The sequence below is a fragment of the Haliotis rufescens genome, unplaced genomic scaffold (assembly GCF_023055435.1).
Source record: "Haliotis rufescens isolate VD_foot unplaced genomic scaffold, xgHalRufe1.0.p SCAF_11, whole genome shotgun sequence".
Lineage (NCBI taxonomy): Eukaryota > Metazoa > Mollusca > Gastropoda > Lepetellida > Haliotidae > Haliotis > Haliotis rufescens.
Window position 1 is genome coordinate 27,500,414 of NW_025963791.1, and position 20,012 is coordinate 27,520,425.

General features: G+C 38.4%; 1 protein-coding gene and 1 non-coding gene across 3 annotated transcripts in view; one reads left to right on the forward strand and one right to left on the reverse strand.

Moving 5' to 3' along the window:
* Positions 1–6,765: 6,765 nt before the first annotated feature.
* Trnas-uga lies at positions 6,766–6,847 on the reverse strand. Its single transcript has one exon. It is a non-coding gene; the product is annotated as a tRNA-Ser (tRNA).
* Positions 6,848–8,672: 1,825 nt separating this feature from the next.
* Positions 8,673–20,012, forward strand: part of LOC124149334 (WD repeat and FYVE domain-containing protein 3-like) — a 93,204-nt gene continuing 81,864 nt past the window's right edge. For both annotated transcript variants that reach the window (XM_048392485.1, XM_046520849.2), the window contains exons 1-2: positions 8,673–8,803; positions 14,249–14,453. In XM_048392485.1, the coding sequence (XP_048248442.1) occupies positions 14,262–14,453 (192 nt within the window). In that variant the 5' untranslated portion in view covers positions 8,673–8,803; positions 14,249–14,261. The remainder of the gene's footprint in view (positions 8,804–14,248; positions 14,454–20,012) is intronic.

Consider the following 20,012-nt stretch of genomic DNA (forward strand, 5'->3'; position numbering starts at 1 on the left):
CACTAATATACATATATAGCATATATACAACATCTGTACAGCAAATGGCAGGGACCAAAAATTAAGTTCGTAATATCCGTCAGTTCGTTATAAGCGTGTTCGTTATAAACGTATTTTACTATTGGATATTAAATGGAAAAGACAACATCACTGTAGGACTATATTCCGTGTGCCCCCAAAGCAGTCAAAATATGCATGCATTACCAAGTTAAGGTGTAACTTCATTGATGCTAGAAACATACAGGGGTAACAGGGCAAAATGACGAACTGGGGCCTGTTATATCACGCTTTATAGCTAAAATGGATAGAATTATCATTAAACCGCCCGCATGTTATCAAAAATGAGCGGGCCACTGTAACTTGATAATGCCCTCATATTGTTTGACGACGGTCCATTATCACACCCGTTGTTAGGTGACGTCATAGCATAGGGATAGGTGACGTCACGTTCAATAGTGACGTCATCTGGTTAAGTGGGTAAGTGACATTCGTGTTGATTGCAGTAAATGTTTCAAAAACCGATATTGTTGTTTCTTTTTATCTGATAACAAATTCCATCCATTTAGCGATAATAACGGTAACGCTCTTTTACAGGGCATTGTCATTTGCAGAAGCCCTCGATCTTTTCAACTGCCCTCCTTCGTCGGGCAGTTAATAGAAGACCTCGGGCTTCTGCAAATGATAATGCCCTGAAAAATAGCGTAACCCTTATTTCATAGCTAAATTGGATAGCATTATCATTAACCGCCCGCATGTTATCAGAAATGAGCGGGCCATTGTAACTTGATAATGCCCTCATATTGCTTGACGACGGGCCATTATCACTACCGTTGTTAGGTGACGTCATAGCATAGGGATAGGTGACGTCACGTTCAATAGTAACGTCATCTGGTTTGTTCTATGACGTTTCGATATTTGTAAAAGTGGGCAGTGAAATTCGTGTTGATTGCACTAAATGTTGCAAAACAGATATTGGTGTTTATTTTTATTTGATAACAAATTCTATCCATTTTAGCTATAATAACGGTAACGCTATTTTTCAGGGCATTATCATCTTGCAGAAGCCCTCGGTCTTTTCAACTGCCCTCGAGCAGTTAATGGAAGACCTCGGGCTTCTGTTAATGATAATGCCCTGAAAAATAGCGCTACCCTGATAGTGTTATATTCGTGTCGAAATCATTGTCCACATCGTTTGACTTTGATTTTAAAATGACAATCTTTTACCAGCTCTATGTATCACACTGTTTGTTTATATGAGGCCTAGGTATAATACATTCACTCACCAGTGTTGCTAGGATATTCAGTTGCATTTGCAGTGTGTTATTGTCTTTGGACAATCGCAAAATAATCATATTTAGGACTCAGCAGTGTGTGGCATACCTTGAAAAAAAAGAAACCTTGATCACTACCAAAATCCAACGTTAATAAAATCTACTGACGAACTGTTTCTTTTACAGAAACGTCATGCCTTTTGGATACCCCATATAAACGCATTAGAAGATAAGTGCTGGTAGACATGTCCGCTACACAGAGTCAGTGAAAGCTACTGATTAAATCGATTCCCCATTACCTCCATGTCCCACCGTGATGCCAGGCTACAGCATGGTGGTGCTCTGGATTCCACGCCCGATGTAAAAGTTGTGTTTATGCGACTACAACCATACAATACTTTCGATTATTTCGATCTTCATCATACAGAGTCAATAAATTATTTGTTCTGGAATTGACCCATTGGTGAGGGCGCCCACTCCCCTGAATACTGAATACCATCTAATTTTTCACTCTGATTTCCATGCTCACCCCTGAAGCCCGAATTCTATTTAACACACATCTCAAAGGCATTGACAAAGGTGTGCGAAGTTAAATTAATTGAAATCTTTTAAACATAAAATTTCATAAAGCAAACTTTATGTACGCCATTATTGTTTTTATTAATGATTACGAAGTACGAGTCTATTTGCGTCCGGCCCACGTACCACACCGCTGAGTCCCGTATACATCAAGACCCCGAATCCAGCGTAGCCAAAGGGAGTTTGCAGCCTCACCCTTGTCATCTAATTACTAGTATCTGTTTTTTTGTGAATGGACCCCCCCCCCCCCCCCCCCCCCAAACAAAACAAAACAAAAAACAAAACACACACCAAAAAAAACCAAACAAACAAACAAACAAACAAAAACAACCCAAATTGTAATGAGTGAGTGTGAGTATGGTTTTACGCTGTTTTTAGCAATATTACAGAAATATCACGGCGGGGACACCTCATTACCTACGTAAGGAAGATTGCAGGTATATATGCGAAGGGTAGGTAATATAACATCTAGTTAAAATAAAGAAGAATCTTTAACTCAGATCTTTTACTCCGATATGATACCTCATGGTAAGGTTTCACATGTGACTGACTTCTCAAGGCGGCATTAAACCCAACTCACGCACTCTCATTATTTTGAGATCCACCTGTTTTGACACGACATTTAGAACGCCGATCCCGTTACCAACGCCAAAACGCAGCCGCTATGATACCTCCAGAACCGACGGACTCGGCGATGAGTCTGACTGTAACTCTCCTCCCCTCACGCTCCATCGATCACTGGTGTTTGTTTTGGCGCACTTTTTCTCATCTGCCCGGACTTGTTACATCCACGATTACATTCCGTTACTATGGTTATTGCACCAATCCTACATGGCTGCATTAGTGTCGCTGCATCGGGTATAGGATAGATCAGCACTAATGACAAAATGATGACCACCAACTTCAATGTTTGATATTCAAAAAATTAAATGTCAATATTAGCCATGATTTGTGTGATTACACACATTTAACTGTTTCTTTATGAATGAAACGAGGTATATTTTGGATTGGATTCTTGTTTTGATTTTTTTCTTCCAGGGCAAATTTAGAGTGAGTGAGTCTGGTATAAAGGCGCTTTGAACATTATTTCAATTACACCACGGGGTGTGAGCTTGGTGTGTGTGTGTGTGTGTGTGTGGGGGGGGGGGAATTGGGGACGTGATGCGGATGCAAGGGCTTCATCACTTTGGTGAAACCCCCGAGCTGGGGTATGATGCCCGCGGAGGTAAACATCATCACGGCGGGTCTGGGGTTCGGCACATTAGATTGCAATGTGATCAGACCTCAACATGAACACGTGTTTCTATGCATATTGATGTAAGGTAATACATACATCACTGTAATAACATTCGGACTCTGTGTTCGTGTCGAGCTAAAACTGGAAATCAAATTCGGCATGTTTGTTGTTGAACCGACACTTACAGACTACTTTCGCGGTTTCTGAGCATTGCTGCTAATTATAGTGAGTGTTCAGAGAACGGATTCTTTACGGACGATGTACTTCTGTCTAGTACCACAAAGGTGTGGGTATTACGACATTGCCAGGGACGTGTTCAAGTTTGAGGAACAAATTCTACCACACCGCAGGGCTACAATCAGACACCACCCCCTCTGACTATTCAGTGACATATTTAGATACTGAACACGATATTACATATTTGTAATTATTCAAATGTTTTGGGTTTGTTGAAAGCCAATTGAATATATGAAAAGCATTTGTCCCATACAAAGTCGACAGCACCTTTAATATACGAAATATCGCATACTGGTGTAGGGGAGATAACTCGGCTAGTAAAGTCCTGGATTATTTCCAGCTTAGTGATATGGATGTTAGATTTCTCTCTCCTTCCTGGACCAGAATCGAATCTGCATACAACGGGTGGTGTTTCTGCCACGGGGTATTGCGTCGTTAGGATTATACTTGTTTGGAAGACATGTCAAAGCGCCATCGACATTGTCCCTTCCTTGGAGTTGTAACCATATATGCCTTGCTACGAATTTATAAACCAGCCGCCTCAGACCTACATTTAGTCCTAGAAATAAAGTTATCTCATTGACAAAATATACTAGTATTAAGAAATAAGCAAATAAAATCCAAACTGAGCCCTGAACAGTGCTTAATTCCTAGACTTGTGTTGGATTCGATTTTAACTTTATTTTCTAGGGTCTGGGAGACAGTCTACAGTTGTCCAGTTTGACCCAATTACATTCGCGTATGTTCGCCATGCTGAATTAAATGAATATGATTAAATAGATTTTATATTTGTTTTCAATCATTTTTAAGCAAGGTACGCAAAGATATAAAGATCTCATCTATTCCAATTTCGCTCTCTACTGCACTAAACTAATTTGTTAATTTCAAATGAGTTAATAGGATATATTTGTGGAAAGAAAAATACAACTTAGCAGTTCCATTTCTATTACCTGGGGACGAACATGTTCATGTCATGGAGCACTGTCCGGGGCTGTGATTCTGGGACAGAACATGTACTTTCATCCTCGATTGTCCAAAGTATGGTATCTCCATTCACTTATGATAAAAGTGCCTTGGTGTCAGGAGCCGAAATAAATGGTGGCGAATTCTTGGAAGTTTGACTTTGGCATTCTGTATCTTTATTGCGGGACGTGTTGCTCGTGGTTTGGCTGGTCCGGGTTCGACCCATTCATGATATACAATGTAGCTGTTTTAGTGTGGCCCACAAGCTCACCACTTATTGTAATGATTTTCTCTCGGAGCAGTAGGATCGTACTTTACATATAGAAAATATTCATTATATAGAAACGACCCTAACTCACTCCTAGATAGATAGATAGAGAGAGAGAGAGAGAGAGAGAGAGAGAGAGAGAGAGAGAGAGAGAGAGAGAGAGAGAGAGAGAGAGACTTCCAAGTTTACTTGCCAAGATGTGCTATTTTTATCCACAACCATGTACGTGAGTAAACCACATCCAATAATGGACGCAAATGGGTCCTTGGTGGTCCGGTACAGCAACTACACCCATGCTGTTATTACCATCCCTGCATATACCGGCCTGTTAATAAACGGTCATTCACTCATCAATAGTCCAGCTATATGACGGCGGTCTGTAAATAATCGAGTCTGGACCAGACAATCCAGTGATTGGCATCATGAGCATCGATCCACGCAGTTGGGATACGATGACATGCACAAACGAGGTCAGCGAGTCTGACCGCCCGATCCCGTTAGTCGCCTCTTACAACAAGCATAGTCGCCTTTTACGGCAAGCATGGGTTGCTGAAGACCTATTCTAATCCGGATGAAACAAATATCTCTACACACGAACAATATTATACTTGTCGGGCCCCAGGTAAGCAATGATATACTAAGACAAATCCATCCTCGATTATTCCGTGTATTTTTTTTTTTTATTGTATCATGATAAATACTCTGGACCTTTTCGCCACAATAGCTTCGTGTTGTGTCCAATAGAAATAGGGGTGGGGTAGGCAAGTGGTTAAAGCGGTCGCTCGTCCATCAGAAGACCCGTGTTCGATTCTCCACATGGGTACAATGTGTGAAGCCCATTTCTGGTGTCGCCTGCCGTGATATTGCTGGAATATTGCTAAAAGCGGCGTAAACCCATACTCGCTCGAATAGTAATAGTAACAGAACTGATATATAATACACTGCATTATCGTTGATGGTGCATCTCTGGTACATTCCTGAACAGAAACCCGTAGTGTAGTACATATTTCAGACAAACATCACATCACAATGGGTAACGCATAGAGAAATTAGCCCTGTTTTCTTCTGTATCGTAAATATAATACGGACCCTTGAAGATGCCCTAGAGGCGGCAATGCTTGTCGTAAGAGGCAACTAACGGGATCGGGTGGTCATGCTCGCTGACTTGGTTGATGCATGTTATTGAGCCCAATTGCGAAGGCCGATTTTCATGATGTTAATCACTGGATTGTCTGGTCCAGGCTCGATTATTTACAGACCACCGTCATATATATAGGTGGAATATTTCTGAGTACGGCGTTAAACAACAAACAAACAATATCACTCCACAATGGATATGGAATGTGGGTATATCATACCATACATTACAAAGTGTAACTTTTAAAAACAAAATTAAGAAAAAGGTATTAATTATCAATTCGTGACGTCGTGAACAAATCAGGGCGTCATGTAATCAATACCGGAGCAAAGTGACGTCATATTGCTTCAACTGGCCAATCAACGTTTAGAATCGCTAAAATGTACACATGCAAATACTCCTTTGCCACCTTCATCAGCAGTGTACGGTCGTAGACGGTTGCTGGAGAAGCCGTGCAGCTGTTTGTTTGATCTGTAACACTGAGCAATATTACAGCGTGTATGACGACAGCCTGTAAAATAGTTAAGGACCAGACAAACATGGGTTTGATAATTTGATATTATGACATCGTCCCATACCGCAGGGGCGCGTGTTCATACAATCGATAATCTGGTGTTAGTGTGTGTGTGTTATCCGAATATGTATTTGGTCCTGGAAATGATGAGATTATCTGGACCGATTTATAATACATGTATGTATTATTGGACAATAAAACCAAAAACGTCTCTAAAATGTGCTTCAGAGACTTAATGTCAGTCTTGTAAACTTTGGCTTTATTTGGGTAAACAGTTGTATATAGACGTGTTTTTGTTGTTGTAAATGTTAACGAAATATGTCACGGATAAAAATCTCAAATTGGGAGGGATTTTCCCGCCCATCATCTTTGCAAGGACGAAAACGTAGTTTAGTGTAGTTTCTTGAAACTCAAACATTATTAACTATACATACAGTCTTACTTTTTCAAGATGTTTCAAAATTACGTATTCTCTGGTATTTTGTGTACTTAACGTTTTCTTGGGTTACTTTCAGGGCATTTATTCAGGGACGTATGCTCATCTGGGCAAAAAACATACGCTGCGAACAGGATTCGAACCTGCGCGGGAATAACCCATTGGATTTCAAGTCCAACGCCTTAACCACTCGGCCATCGCAGCTCTTGCTGAACGACAGGGAAATAATTCATTAAGTAAGCAACGCCAACGATACTCCTGAACTGGTTCAACAGCTGCGATCTATTTTTGCCTATTTGTAAGCGCTCGGGTATTTACGGAACAAGTCGTATCTCCGTTGATATTCCGTTATGTGGATATCCTTCGTTAGCATTCGGGACGTTCCGTAATATGCAAGATTTACACTGGTAACTGGTTGTACAGCTGGTACGCGACATTACAGATATCGGTGTGAGGAGCCCAGTCAACGCGACGCGCCGTGATCACGAATGTCTTTGAAGAAAATAAAGGTCACAAGATTAACACTCGAATATTACAGTAACATGATGTCTAGTAGTTTTAGGAACCGAAATTAGTTCCAGCTTGTATATTCGCATAAATCGCTCGAAAATATTCCCTGCGCAACTGACTTGGCTCCAGTCTAAGTCAACAGAATGCGGTAAGCTAGGCCCCGTCTCTAATATCACAAGTTAACGACGCGCATAGGGAGCCGGGAACCAGCTTATAGAGTATGCGGTCGCGGATGCAAGCAGCGGTACCAGTTAAGACTGAGGACAGTTTCTGTTGAACGAGAGCAGGCGAAATATCTGTTCGCGAGAATCATGTCAGAGGAACGCAGATATGAATACTAATTTATTCTTATTCATTTGCAATCATGCTGCTTTCAGCAATAGGATATACGCAATTTGCTCCATTCATCTATACCTAATCAATTCAATTCATAATACCGAATGAGTGAATAATTCAATGGAAATGTATGTACCTGTGCTGAAACCATCAAGGGCTACAATATTCATGTAGACATTGGAACCTAATTCATCAACACATTTGCACGAAGAAACGCCTAGCTTGCAGTCATAGTTACGCTCCATAAAAACACATTACCAATACGGTTATAATTTTGTACTTTACGAAGAAGTCTATCAACTCAAATATTGCTCAAACACGTTCAGCATTTTCACTTGAACTGAGGGATAAATTGATCTAGCTTACATGCAACTACGATTTTAATAATATAAACCATAAAACGTTCTGAGTTATGGTATTCTAGTTGTGTAGGTGGGTTAAATTATAACTGGGGATGCACCCTAGCTGTTCCTTTCCATTTTTAACAACATCTTTGGAGTTTTATGATAGTCATATATATATATATATGTATATGGAGCCTATTTAATTACTAGGCTAAATTAGCAATTTTTTCGCCTGATACGTCATTTAATGCAAAAAAGACTAAATGGAAAGACTGTCATAATATTTTGATCTGGATTTGTGATCAGATTAAATAAAAAAAAATTCATGTTCATAGCGTAAGTTGATGACGTACAGGGGAAAATATCCTATCCATCAGACTCTTGCCTTAAGAATTCCATATTTCTTATTGACGATTCATTGAAAGCAAGGGTAAGGTTTTTCCTCGGACACATTCACATTCACGAAAGGAAAGCTAATGTTTCTAATATAACGGTAATTTGGTTCTAAATAATGCGACCAGAAGAATGCTGCGCCTATCTGCGTCAGTAAGTTTCGATCCGTCTGACAATCTACGACATGTGACCTTGTCACTTTGCCAAGAGCAGCAAAGGACCTCAAGATCGATTAGACGCAATGGAGATTGGGACTTTCTGTCCATCTAAATATGACTTATGAAAAATATCTCAAGAATTATACATAACAGACTTCAAATGGCTGGATATCATTGAGAAAACGAAATGTGCTGCAAAATAAATGATTGCCATGAACATTCTGACTTTGAGGAAGGCCGGCGGATGTGATATTTCTATAGCGCCACCTAGCGGAAGTAAACTGAACATGCGCGGAAGTGAGAAATGGATATCGTACCGAAACTCACAGGAAAAAATGCCTTGAAATATGCTTTATAATGATAATTTGCAATGTAGAGTTTGTAATAACCACACATGGGATTCCACAAATGAACGATAGGTAAGACTGTATCGTAATATCTGTTCATTATGTGGATATTCTTGGTTCAGAGTTTGACAGCAAGTGTCATCGTCTGATTCAATCATTCGTGTTTTGTTTTCTGAGGTGAGGAGGCGGGGTCATTTCATTAAATATTTCACCTTTCTTCATCATACTATGCCAATTTTTAAAGCATATATGATATATCAATACGAACTCATTTCATCGCACGGGCTAAATGAGAGAAAGGGTTTGTAATGAGTACATTCCGACAAACCGATTTCCTGCTTCTGAGAGTGCCAATTTGGTAAATGCATCATCTCTGGCAGCCGTGGCACTATAGTCACCAAACGATTTGCGACGTACTCATGATTTTAAAGTAAATTTTCAATTAATGCATTATATTTATTGGAGGAATTAAATTAGTATCAATGGAATGAGCCTGAATGAACTCATCCTATGTATCTATGTAGAACTTCAGGCCATCTCGGCCTGTTCACATTTTTACAGCCATCTCTTCTAATGTAAACACTGATTAAATGGTTAACTAGACATTGTTAGGTTCCAACTTCTATAGCCATGATTCCTCATACTTTAAATCAGTTAAGTGTAAAATCCCTGGGAAACAATCTACATTTTCTTGGTGTGCTGAATCACTTTGGGTTTTCGCTAAAATGGCACCTCAGCGAAACGTCACCGAGCAAAAACAGCACGATTGGCAAAAAGGGCACCTCACCTAAAGCGAAAACGGCTACTATTACCTAGCGAAAACAGCACCTTGTTATTTTTTGTTTACCTTGGTACTGAAATACATGAAATTAAACTCACATGGTCACTTGCAAACACAAATAACTGTGAAATGTTAAAAAAAGTTGACATTAGAAACTAACCTCTACTCGCCGGACTTGGAGGCGCAACTAAACTTATTGTGAAAACATTACATGCTTTGAAGTAAAATAAATGAAATTAAACTCACACTTGCAAACACAAACAATTGTGAAATGTTAATCGCCGTAAAACAATTTTACATTAGGAATTAGCCTCTGCTCTAATTTACTCACCGACTCTGATTGGGATGTGCAACTTAACTTATCGTTGAAACCTCACATGCTTTGAAGTTTTAAGTACCTTTACTCAAATTAACTCAATGTCAAGTTGAAACTGAGTCTGGTGGAAATGTCAAGAAATTGGACTACAGGTATACTATATATTTAATATTTATTTTAGTAAGTAGGAAATAAATAGTTATTTTATAGATATTTCTTATATATCTCCCCTTTCTGCCGGCAGCCGACATTACAAGAATGTTTCTTTGGATAACAGACGTCCCCGCCTAAGGAAAACATATATGCTACAACATAGCATAATAAAGCATGTAAATAAAGCATATATACTACCACATAAGTTGTTCTTATCGTTATTAAAAACATAGGTGCCTTTTTCGCCTGACAATTAGTAGCCGTTTTTACCAAATGAGGTGCCGATTTCGCCCAAGAAATTTGTGTCCTTTTGCCGAGGTGACGTTTAGCCTGCACCCGTCACTTTATATTGACAATTTTATATTTTTGAATAGGAAGTAAATTGTTGTATAAACAATGACATCATTGATTTTTATTCACTGCACTGGCTTCAAGTGATCAGCTTGTGTACCTACCCACACACATCCAGGTATCCTTTGCTGACACTGATTGCTATTTGCAGAAATCATGCAGTTTATGTTAATCATTCAATGAATAAATCTTAATTTTTATGGATTCTTTTTTGAAACTTTCCATCACGGCTGTGTATCTGTGCAATTGTATAACATGTAGTTTGCAATACATTACATAATCTTATATTGTTGAGGAAACATGTGAATAATAATGACTGTTCAACCACCAGCTTATGCAGATTCTCTAGTATTTCATGGTTGGACATAAATAGCATAACACTCTCAGTGCCCTCTAGCCAATTTGTTTCTGCCCAATTATATCCCATCTTTGATCCCTTAAAAATTAAATGACAAATGATTGATTCACCTGCAAAAAGAAAGAATTTCAACTTGTGAAATAAAGTACTGTATCAGGATACAAATCATATCACACCCATAGTATCAGGATATGTATCGTATTGCGACCCCACCTTATCGTTACACCACAAGTGGTTTTCAGTTGATCTCTCATTGCCATAAGGGTGGCCACTTATACAAGATGCTGCAATTCGCTGTGCCAATTTGTGTCCATCAGTCATATCAGAATCCGATGATCATGGTTTTGAATTTTCACTTTCATTACGATTCTTGGTTTGTCAGCACAATCCATCTTCATTCTTTATGGGTTTCACCAAAGTGGTTAACATCTGGGATCTGCATCACTTTTTGCTTTCCTCCCACAAGGGCTGACATGCAGAGATGTGACTGATGAACACTTCAAAGTGGCATTAAACCCAACTCACTCACTTATTGACACGATTGACACTTAATACTGGGCAAAATACCTTCAGGCTGAAGGACTAGCACTGTATGTTTATTCTCTAGCTTGTATTTCATAGTCTTCTATTCTAATCAGAAATATTACTATCATAATATTATCCATGGGTTGTTACTAGTGATGGGTATTGGCCTGAAGTTTGTATTGCAATTTGTTGCAATAATGATTCAACCCATGAAGATCCGGGGTAGAATTGGTCTTCAGCAACCCATGCTTGCCGTAAAAGGCGACTATGCTTGTCGTAAGAGGCGACTAACAAGATTGAGTGATCAGGCTCACTGACTTGGTTGATGCATGTCATCGATCCCAATTGCTTGGATCGATGCTCAGGATGTCAATCACTGGATTGTCTGGACCAGACTCAATTATTTACAGACCGCTGTCATATAGCTGGAATATTGCTGAGTGTGGTGATAAACAACAAACAAACAAAGCAATAATGATTCATGTATTGCGGTACGTACCACAATGTATTGCATGCGTTCTTTAATCTGTATTTGTTATGAACCTGAATACACCCCCCCCCACACACGCATGTTTTTGACAACTTTGTATTTTTGTATTTTGTCTATTGTGTGTAAAAGACATTATATACATTAAACTCTCAAAAATAGTTTCACTTTTTCGACCACACGAAAAGGTTGCTAATTTCTTTATTTCCATTTGAGTTGTCATTAGTTTAAAATCTTCAAACAAGATACGCATGATTTTGAAAAACGCAATACAGCATTACTTTTTCCAAACGTATTGTGGTATGTATGTTTTGGTATTTCATATCGTGGTATACCATTAATATCGCTCACCTCCATTTGTTACCCTAGTATAGTAGTTTTAGGAATTATTTGTTCGCATTTAAAAAATCCAATGTCAGATGAAAAAACTTAAATCAGAGTTAAAAGTTAATTTATGTTTTCACTTGTCCGTAAAATAGAACTGCAACAGAGTTGCCATCTACCAAATGGCAAAAGTAATATTTCACAAGAAAATGGAACTAGTTTTTCCTGAATTCTACTAGTGGCTGTGTAGTGAACTTCGTTCCAGAATTTAGTTCCTTAAGTTTTGAGACATACCACTACACATGATCTGCCAAACCTTAATAGTGACAATGTTGACATGCTCAAAACATTTTTCAGAAAGACAAAGGCAGAAATCATAAACCATTGCACTACTGGTAAGTGTATGGAAATATAGTACCGCAAAGCAGGGGGACACAAACAGAAAGAGCCTAGACGAAGGTTTTTGACTGGCACAAAATTTCTTTTTTTAAATTCTTGTCTGCCGAAAGTGATGGTGTTCAATTTCAGAGAAAATATGTGACGATGAGAGATGTTTTTTGTTGACTTGAACCATAAAATCCCTGAAAGTTGATTTTGTTAAATGTTAAGCTAGCAGACCTGCTCATGTTAAACTCCTCACCCCCAAACTTTAAAAGAATTACTGGTAAGATTTTTATCCAACATCAAAGTTTTGAACAGCTCCCTCAGGATATCTGATGGTATGATTTTGTAATCACTGCACAGCTCGAAATGTTGTGTATGACTGTGATCTAAGCTCACATCTCAAGAGGTGAAACCGAGAATCATCGAGTCAAACGTTCTATGTATGACTTATCTCAAAGAAGATAACATTAATTTCATGTAAAAACAGCATTTTATGCTCTCAGTCACTCATGTAAACTTGCTAAAAAAGGAGAATTAAATTTCTTATTGTGTGGTGGTGGGGGGGGGGGGGGGGTTAAGGTAACCAAGTTCCAAGAAAATGTCAAATGCATATGTAAACAGTAACTAGTTCATTGTTATATTTTCTTGTTTGTTTGGTGTTTGACGCCTCACAGTCACTGAGCTGTAGTCCAGCTGTGTGATAGCGGTCTAAAGGGGGTTATGATGATGCTTGTAGTTCTTATTTCATTGGAGACCGCCTCTGTGGTTAGAGAGTTCGCCCGGAGAGTGGAAGGTCGAGGGTTTGATCCCTGACCACGTCATACCAAAAGACGTTAAAAGAAGGTACTTGTTGTTACCCTGCCTGGCACTTGGCATTAAGGGGCAAAACAAGGACTGGTCGGCTCAGTCAGTATACTGTGTCTGAGTGGGGTATTCATGTTAAACACTGGCATGGTATCTCAGTGGGCGAGCACTATAAAATCGCCATAAGTCCGGCCTAGCACAAGCATGCACGCACCCACACATGCACACACACGTGCATGCACGCCACTATGTAAGTGCAATAATCTTCGACGCGACGTTATTTCACCTCACCTATTTCATTTGATTGAGTTTAACATTTTGATTATCTGTAAAGGACTAGTTCATTTTCTGAGGCTGAAAGCTTAAATTGTATGGTATATGACTCGTCAAAGGATTTACCATTAGCTACAGGGTAAATGCATATCAAATCCTTTGTAGTGCATTTGCAATGGATAATGCTTTGGTTGGTTGGCAGTGTTAAAATATTTTTAAGATGTTATTGGTATGTCATTATTTTTAGTCTTAGTATTGTGGCCACGGTTGTAGTGATTAGTACATTTAACATTAACATATTTTAGGTGTTTTACACTTTTCCCAAAGTGATATTTTTTGCCTGAATGGCAGGTTTGTATCTCTGAGGGTTTTAGTGCGTAAACATGCTAATTAATGTATATTGTTAAAACTAGGTAAATGGTACGATTTGTATATTTATATGTATATTTCTATGTATAAATGTGACAAGTATGTGTAAGTTGTTGGTCAGTTTCATTAAATCAGCATCATTCACACACAACTACTTGTGTTTGTTGTGGTGATGGAAACAGCAGAGAAGCAAAAACGGCCCCTGAACCATGCCAAATGGACATAATTTTCAAGATAGGCATTCAGAACCATTACACTCTTTTGATATGTTATTGCCAAAATCAATGGCCAAATACTGTCCCTCCTTTGTCATTTTCTGTTCTGCTCATTATGTTACACATATGTTGTTAGTGTAACTTTATGTTAAAAAATAATATTTTCTTTTGTTGCAGAAAAAATTGAATCATGAGTTTTATGAAGAAGCTTGTAGGGCAGAAGTTGATGTCGGACTCTGCCCGGCAATCTCATGTCCAGGACAATGCTCTCGGACTCATGCATTTACGCAAATTGTTTGCGGAATTCCGTCATCCAACGGCCAAAGCTACTCAGAAGGACCAAGAGGACAAGCTGTATAACATGCTGCCACTATTCTGCAAGGTAAGCTACTTGACTCAGTATGCATCACAAAAGCAGGGATGTAAATGTAGAGATCCTTTTCCTATCCTTATTCTAGTTGCTAAAAAGGTGGGTCGCTTTATGGAAAAAACAGTCTGGGATGATGCTTGCCCAAAGTGAAAGCAGGGCTGTCATCGGCTCTCTGACATTAAGAGTCATGATTTGAATGGGGCACTATAACAAGTTATGCTCGAATTGCCATATCGCAGTCTTTTCCTGTACCGGGTTCAACGTAATAAGTGCCCCGCTCTAATAAGCGCCCACAGCGATATTTGCTAATATATTGGCCAGTGAACAACCCCAATTAGCACCCCTTCCGATTGATCAATGTACACAAGACTTATTTATTCGCATATAATATGCACTCATGTGTTATGCGCACACTTAATTATGGGCAATTAAATTCTGGAAAAATATATCTGTCGTACATAAACATTTCAGGCTGTCAGCATAAACCACAATATTTATCTTTCAACTCTTTTTTTTTTTTCACTAAAATAATATTCCAATAAGAGCCCCCTATTTCTAATTTTGAGAGCCCCCTGGGCGCTTATTGCTTTGTGTACGGTAAAAGGAGGTGTCTTTAAGATGTTTAAAACCCTTTGTTCATTGTGCTCTAACCTGGGAGGCAGTTGAAGGTGGCAATAGAACATGATAGAATGGAGCTTGCTTTGTAACCATGGTAACATGTGTATGCGCATTGATCATTTCCGGTGTAATCATACCAGCAAATGGTGCCAGGGTTTATCAATTCCTGCCCACAGGCCGATATTTGGCCCCATGTCTGCCGTTAATGTCATTATAACTTCCTGATTTGGAACTAAGAATTTCCCAATTCATTTTACTATGTATGATTACATATAACTAATAACTAATATGATGTCTTTGTAGTAGTAACCTGTATTCATATATAACAAGACCAGTAAATAGGAACAGGTTTTAATGCTTCGTTTTCTATTTTTACATTAAATGTTAACAAGTGAGGAATGCTACAAGTGTCAGAATGTTGTTGGTTCTTTTATGCTCATTTAGTTTTTTTAAACATAGATATGGCTTGGTCATGTTGTTTGGTTTTTTTTGGGGGGGGGGGGGGGGTATTATTGATTTTTTAACTTTTCTATTTTCCTGGATGTTCTTTTAGTTCATTATTTTTAAGAACAGACTTCAATTAATTATTTGTGTTTATGTAGGTATAAATGTAAAAACGGTGTGCATGCTATGTAAGTCTGTGGAGTGTGTATAACTTCATAAACGCAAAAATATACTGAAGCCAATTCTTATAAATAAATACACCAACAATAATAATTTCACAGGCTGCTTATTTCATCATTAACACAACAGTCCCAGACAAATTCTGCATTAAATTTATCAAAATTCTGCAATAAATCTTGCCATAATAACAACCATTTACCCCTATAAAATAAGCACAAACTGATTTTCTTTTTGAATTAAGTTAGTTTCTTGTGTTTATACTAATAGTTAGATGTAAGTGTAGTTTATACTACAAGAACGTTTAAAAGTCGAATTGGAATGTATTGTAAGATTCATATTTTGTATGTTTGAATAGCATGTTAAATGTTTGGGCTCAAAGCATCATGTTCCGCAGAGTTTAGTGTGAATCATATGGAGTTTTGTCAGCTGGCTTTACTAGACCAAATAGAATTTTACTAAATTCGAGCTTTGGACAAGTGGCTAAAGTTGTTGACTGTTGTACTGTAATCACAATGATAGACACGGACACTTGTCCAATAGTCCAAGAAGAGAGACTAGTTGTTTTCTACCAAAATTTTACATAAGCCACTAATCTGAATTGAGCTATTTGGATTTGACCAATTGATGGCTACGTTAAATCTGTTTCTTTCACCTACAGTATTATTGTTTTAGGTAGGAATAATGTCTTAAATGGATCACAGAAAAATAACCCTGGTGGTGTAATGATACAGCAATACAGCACTGTATCCCAATACGAGGCCCACGATACAATACATTAATGTTCACCCCCTGTATCGTGATACATGTTACATTTCATTACAAGTTGTACTGGAGTACAAACATGTGAATACTAACAAACTGGTCCACAAGAAGCTAATGCAGATGCTCTAGCATTTCCCAGTTGGTTACAGTCTGAAATTTAAATTTAGGACTGTGATTCACCTGCTAATAAGAAAGAATATCAACTTGTGAAATAAAAGTACTGTATTGGGATACTAAATGTATTGCATCCATAGGGTCAGGGTATGTATCACTGTATCGTATTGTGAGTCAACTGTATCGTATCGCGAGCCCAGTGTATCATATCTCGAGCCCAGTGTATTGCATCGCAAGCCCACTATATCATAGCGTGAGTCCACTGTATTCAGTGATAGAAACAAACTGTTTTCAGTCTACTAGTCCTTATAATGATAACATATTGAAAAAAATGGCAAATTTCTACTAGTCTTTATGATACCTTAACTGTTGGGCAGTTTGGCAAGGACTATTGGACTAGTGGCAATCTCTAATGCTGTGTATTGTATCGCGAGCCCACTGTATCGTATCACAAGTTCACTGTATCGTATTGCAAGTCCACTGTATCGTATCGCAAGTCCACTGTATCGTATCATGAGCCCACTATATCTGTCTGGAACCCACTGTATCGTACCGTGAGTCCACTCCACATATCTAGAACCCACTATATCGTATCGCGAGTCCACTGTATCGTATCACAAGCCCACTATATCTATCTGGAACCCACTGTATTGTATCTTTAGTCAACTGTATCGTGTCGCAAGTCCACTGTATCATATCACGAGCCCACTATATCTGTCTGGAACCCACTGTATCGTATTGTGAATCCACTGTATTGTATCACGAGCCCACTATATCTGTCTGGAACCCACTGTATCGTATCGTGAGTCCACTCTATATATCTAGAACCCACTGTATCGTATCGCATTGCGAGTCCACTGTATCGTATCACGAGCCCACTATATCTATCTGGAACCCACTGTATCATATCGTTAGTCCACTGTATCGTATCGCGAGTCCACTGTATCGTGTTGCGAGCCCACTGTATCGTATCGCAAGTCTACTGTGTCGTATCGCGAGCCCAATGTATTGTATCGCGAGCCCACTGTATCATATTGCGAGTCCACTTATCTTATCGCAAGCCCGCTGTTTCGTATCGGAAGACCACTGTATCGTTACAACTCTGTGGACCACTGTGACCTACTTGGCTGGTGACATGTGGCGCACTTGATATGGAGATGAACAGTCTGCATTATTGTATTTCATACCAGCATAGAATAGAAATGCCACTTAAATTTTATATGAATGCTAATATTGGAGTAGTTACTATCATCATGATCATGATTATCATTTAGACAGCCACAATTTCCCACTCTCAGTGGGACTTCCGCTGCCTAGTACTTGCATCCATTCTAATTTTATTAGTGTATGGGATGCTATTTTTACAGCAAGTGAAACAATTTATAATGGCCTGGTGTTCTTGTCCCGAATTCTGTAGTAATAAATAAGGGTGAAACGATACACCGATATTCCGATGCATCAAGATACTTGCCCCACGGTACGATATACGATAAACGTGGGCCCATTTATCGATACGCCACGATGCGGAATGCTTTTCCTCGCTATGTGCCTTTCAATAAACCGCTAACTTGGTTATAGTGTGCGGTAACGCATGGCTCCCCAAAACGTACTTACATTTTTAATAAGCTCAGGTTTTACACTGACAGATGTTTTTCCCCATCTCAAAAAACATTATCAGCTGATCACCATAAGCACATAACACTGAAAATACCAGTCAGCAAAACCAAACTGAAGTACGCAATTCAATACCATCATTATACTATCTGGTTATTAAAGCGTGTTCATTGTATATCTGGACACTTGTCTGTAATATATTCTATCAATTTTATTCAAAATTTCATCATGTTCATTTTATATTGTTTTCATAAGTTAGGTGAAATCGTGTGTGAAGAGATACAGCAACCACGGTCAGATTACGGCTTTTGACGCATTTAAACGAAGTTTAGTTGCTAAAGAATGGATACATATATTAAAAAGGACATACTTTGACTCGTTAAAAGTCATATTTGTGGCAATTTGGCTAATATATGTCAACATAACATTTTCACAATCGAAATACCTGTCGCGCGGGAAGTCCCTACTGTGACTGGTCAAATTGTTCCATACATAAAAATATCCTGCAACAGCAATCACCATTACCCAAATGCTACGCTTGTGGTTTTTATAATTTTAAATACATATAGAGTAAAAGCTGCAACTAAAGTAACACGATATTGGAATGTATTATTCCTGATAAAACAATCGTTTCAGATACAATTTCTTCGAACATTGCATACAAATTCTTTGAAGTTGTTTCACTGGTGAAGTACATTAATTATTTTCTGGTGTTTGAACTTTGAATTGTTTTGAAGGAAAGTTAGAGAAAGTTCCACTTTGAAGCTTAACAACTTCAGTAGTCTTGTTATTATAAAATAATTTTGACTGTTCCAAAATCATGAAAGGTTCAATCTTGACATGCTTAAAGTCTTGTTTTTTTATCATTGCGTATCGAGATACGTATCGTATTGTGACCAGAATATTGAGATGTGTATCGTATCGTGACCTTCCTGTATCGTTGCAGCCCTAGTAATAAAGGTCACATGCTTGTCATGTGTTGTGTGAATGAGTACCGTGAGTAACCTGGCTGATTGTGTGTCATCATACCCTGATGGGTGCTTGTTTTTGCTACCACTTGTTTGTGTGGCCTGACTTGGTAATTATTATTACAGGAGGCAGAGTTATAGCTGGAATATGGCTTACAGAGACATAAAAAACTTTTCACTTGCTTGTTCATCTTTATTTCTGCTGATATTGAATTAGCTCTACTATCAGTCTATTTTGACTGTTACTGTTATGTCTGGAATTGATGGTAATTTGCTTTTAAATGCTGATGGAGATAATGTGATGATTGCCACTGTAATGTGTTCTTACATCAATGTCAGACACAGGTTAGGTGGTCCATGTTGTCAGACACACATTAAAGATACCCACTTAAGTGGATCCCTGCTTATTTAGAAGTAGGGTGTAGTTGGCAGCATTGTTGGGAGGGTGGTATTATATAAATGATATGATGCACCATTTGCAATACATTTTGGTAAGTATGGTCAGAACAGATTGATGTTATTGTTGCCATGGTAACTTTGATGAAGTGTTTTTGGGTTTTTTAATATTAAGGTGAAGGGTTTTGCTATTGTGTATTCTAGCGTATACGTCTTAATCATGCATAAATACCTACAATAATATAAGTACTTACCTTTTACTTTTACACCCAATGGAATCTTGTTGTGGTGGATAATTGAAACCGGTTATTCTCTGGTGTTGATTTTTTTTATGTATTTACAAGCAATCTTGTCATATAAATCATATACCATATTTGCCATAATAATGCCCCGTTGATGAATGGGGCTTATTAAAACCACCGAGGCTAACATTTGTTGACAGAAATCGAGGAGTAGTGAACAAAATTAGTTCATA